The sequence below is a fragment of the Oncorhynchus tshawytscha genome, unplaced genomic scaffold (genome assembly GCF_018296145.1).
Source record: "Oncorhynchus tshawytscha isolate Ot180627B unplaced genomic scaffold, Otsh_v2.0 Un_contig_1223_pilon_pilon, whole genome shotgun sequence".
Classification (NCBI taxonomy): Eukaryota; Metazoa; Chordata; class Actinopteri; order Salmoniformes; family Salmonidae; genus Oncorhynchus; species Oncorhynchus tshawytscha.
In genome coordinates this window covers 140,001-142,500 of record NW_024609622.1, presented here as the reverse complement: position 1 = coordinate 142,500, position 2,500 = coordinate 140,001, and the positions used below count along the sequence as shown (strand labels likewise).

At 46.0% G+C, this 2,500-nt stretch overlaps 1 protein-coding gene across 3 annotated transcripts in view; it reads left to right on the top strand.

Annotated features, from left to right (window-relative positions):
• LOC112238429 (epidermal growth factor receptor kinase substrate 8-like protein 1) overlaps nucleotides 1-2,500 on the top strand; it is a 29,336-nt gene that overhangs the window by 10,498 nt on the left and 16,338 nt on the right. For all 3 annotated transcript variants that reach the window (XM_042316400.1, XM_042316399.1, XM_042316398.1), the window contains exons 6-7: nucleotides 830-904; nucleotides 2,089-2,237. In XM_042316400.1, coding sequence (XP_042172334.1) covers nucleotides 830-904; nucleotides 2,089-2,237 — 224 coding nt within the window. The remainder of the gene's footprint in view (nucleotides 1-829; nucleotides 905-2,088; nucleotides 2,238-2,500) is intronic.

Here is a 2,500-nt window from a genome sequence, read left to right as displayed (position 1 = left end):
AATATGTTCCTACATCTGTCTACCCTCTGTCTATCTCCCAATATGTTCCTACATCTGTCTACCCTCTGTCTATCTCCCAATATGTTCCTACATCTGTCTACCCTCTGTCTATCTCCCAATCTGTTCCTACATCTGTCTTCCCTCTGTCTATCTACCAATCTCTTCCTACATCTGTCTGCCCTCTGTCTATCTCCCAATATGTTCCTACATCTGTCTACCCTCTGTCTATCTCCCAATATGTTCCTACATCTGTCTACCCTCTGTCTATCTCCCAATATGTTCCTACATCTGTCTACCCTCTGCCTATCTCCCAATATGTTCCTACATCTGTCTACCCTCTGTCTATCTCCCAATATGTTCCTACATCTGTCTGCCCTCCGCCCATCACCCAATATGTTCCTACATCTGTCTACCCTCTGCCTATCTACCAATCTCTTCCTACATCTGTCTGCCCTCCGCCCTCCGCCCGTCACCCAATATGTTCCTACATCTGTCTACCCTCTGTCTATCTCCCAATATGTTCCTACATCTGTCTACCCTCTGCCTATCTACCAATCTCTTCCTACATCTGTCTGCCCTCCGCCCTCTGCCCATCACCCAATATGTTCCTACATCTGTCCTATCATGTAATAAAAATACATATCTCTGTTTTATCTTTAAAAAAAGCAGCTCAGTCCTCTGTTTTACTATCTGTAGCTCAGTTAGTAGAGCATTAGCATCGGCAGGCTTCCATTCACAGGACCAGCCGTACATCAAATATATGCAGCGCGGCTGTAAGTTGCTTAGGATTAATATTATGATTATTATGATTCAATTATTTTGCTTTCAGGACCGCCTGAAGTCGTCCATCACAGAGCCATCTTCTGGGGAGCTGGTGCATCACGTCTTTATTCCCCTGGGCCTGGTATGTATTTACTAGACTGATCCCAGACCTGTCCACTGGTTCCAGACCTGTCCACCAGGCCTGGTATGTATTTACTAGCCTGGTTCCAGACCTGTCCACTGGGCCTGGTACGTATTTACTAGCCTGGTTCCAGACCTGTCCACTGGGCCTGGTATGTATTTACTAGCCTGGTTCCAGACCTGTCCACTGGGCCTGGTATGTATTTACTAGCCTGGTTCCAGACCTGTCCACTGGGCCTGCTATGTATTTACTAGCCTGGTTCCAGTCCTGTCCACTGGGCCTGGTATGTATTTACTAGCCTGGTTCCAGACCTGTCCACTGGGCCTGGTATGTATTTACTAGCCTGGTTCCAGTCCTCTCCACTGGGCCTGGTATGTATTTACTAGCCTGGTTCCAGTCCTCTCCACTGGGCCTGGTATGTATTTACTAGCCTGGTTCCAGACCTGTCCACTGGGCCTGGTATGTATTTACTAGCCTGATCACAGACCTGTCCACTGGTCCCAGACCTGTCCACAAGGCCTGGCAGGTATTTACTAGCCTGGTACCAGATCTGTGTGTTCTGTAGTGGCCAACTCCATTGGTTGCTGACAATGCACAAGCTAGCAAGATCCCATTGGCTCATTCTAGCATGTATTTGCATATTACCATTACAGAACGCCTACTCTGTGAAGTGTGCATGTGCAATAACTCCATCCACCCTTGCACTCCTTCTAAACAACGCACATTTTAGAAACTTTGGCAAAAGGTAAAGTCTACAAAAAACTTAGTCCACTCTGTTCGTAACAAATTATAGTTTTGGGAACAGAAAACTTTATTGAGATCAAATGTTTCAGCAATGAGAAAATTAGCAGAATGTCGGCCAAAATCAATCTCGCTCCATCTTCTTCCACTGCTGGCCAATGAGCTTCTTCTCACTACCATATTTGGTAGTGAGAGGAAATGCCAATCGGATGCTTCACATTCACCCTTTGAAATATCTGGTTCATTGTTCTATCTGTGGTGATACTGTATGATTATCTGTCTGTCTGTCTGTCTGTCTGTCTGTCTGTCTGTCTGTCTGTCTGTCTGTCTGTCTGTCTGTCTGTCTGTCTGTCTGTCTGTCTGTCTGTCTGTCTGTCTCTGTGTCACAGGTGGACATCAGTGTTAAGTCTGATATCGATCCATGTCTCTCTCTCTGGTTTCAGATGGTGAAGACTACTGATGGGCCAGAGATGGGGGCGACTGTGGTCAGTCCAGCCTTGACCAGTGGTGCTGTGTCTCTACTGCAGAAACACCTGACCGATGAAGAGAAGGAGCTTTGGAGCTCCCTAGGGCCTAACTGGACCTTACACTGGTAATATAATCATATATGCTATTTAGCAGATGCTTTTATCTAAACCGACTTACAGTCATTTATGCATCATACATATGGGTGGTCCCGGGAATCAAACCCAATATACTGGTGTTACAAGCACCATGCTCTACCAACTGAACTATAGGTGAAACTGGTGTGTGTGTGTACTGCTATGATGTCTGTGCTTATCGATGTACAGATGCCGTATCTTAATTTGAGCCTGATTCACAAAGCAGGAAAATAATCCTGGAGCAACAGGAAAT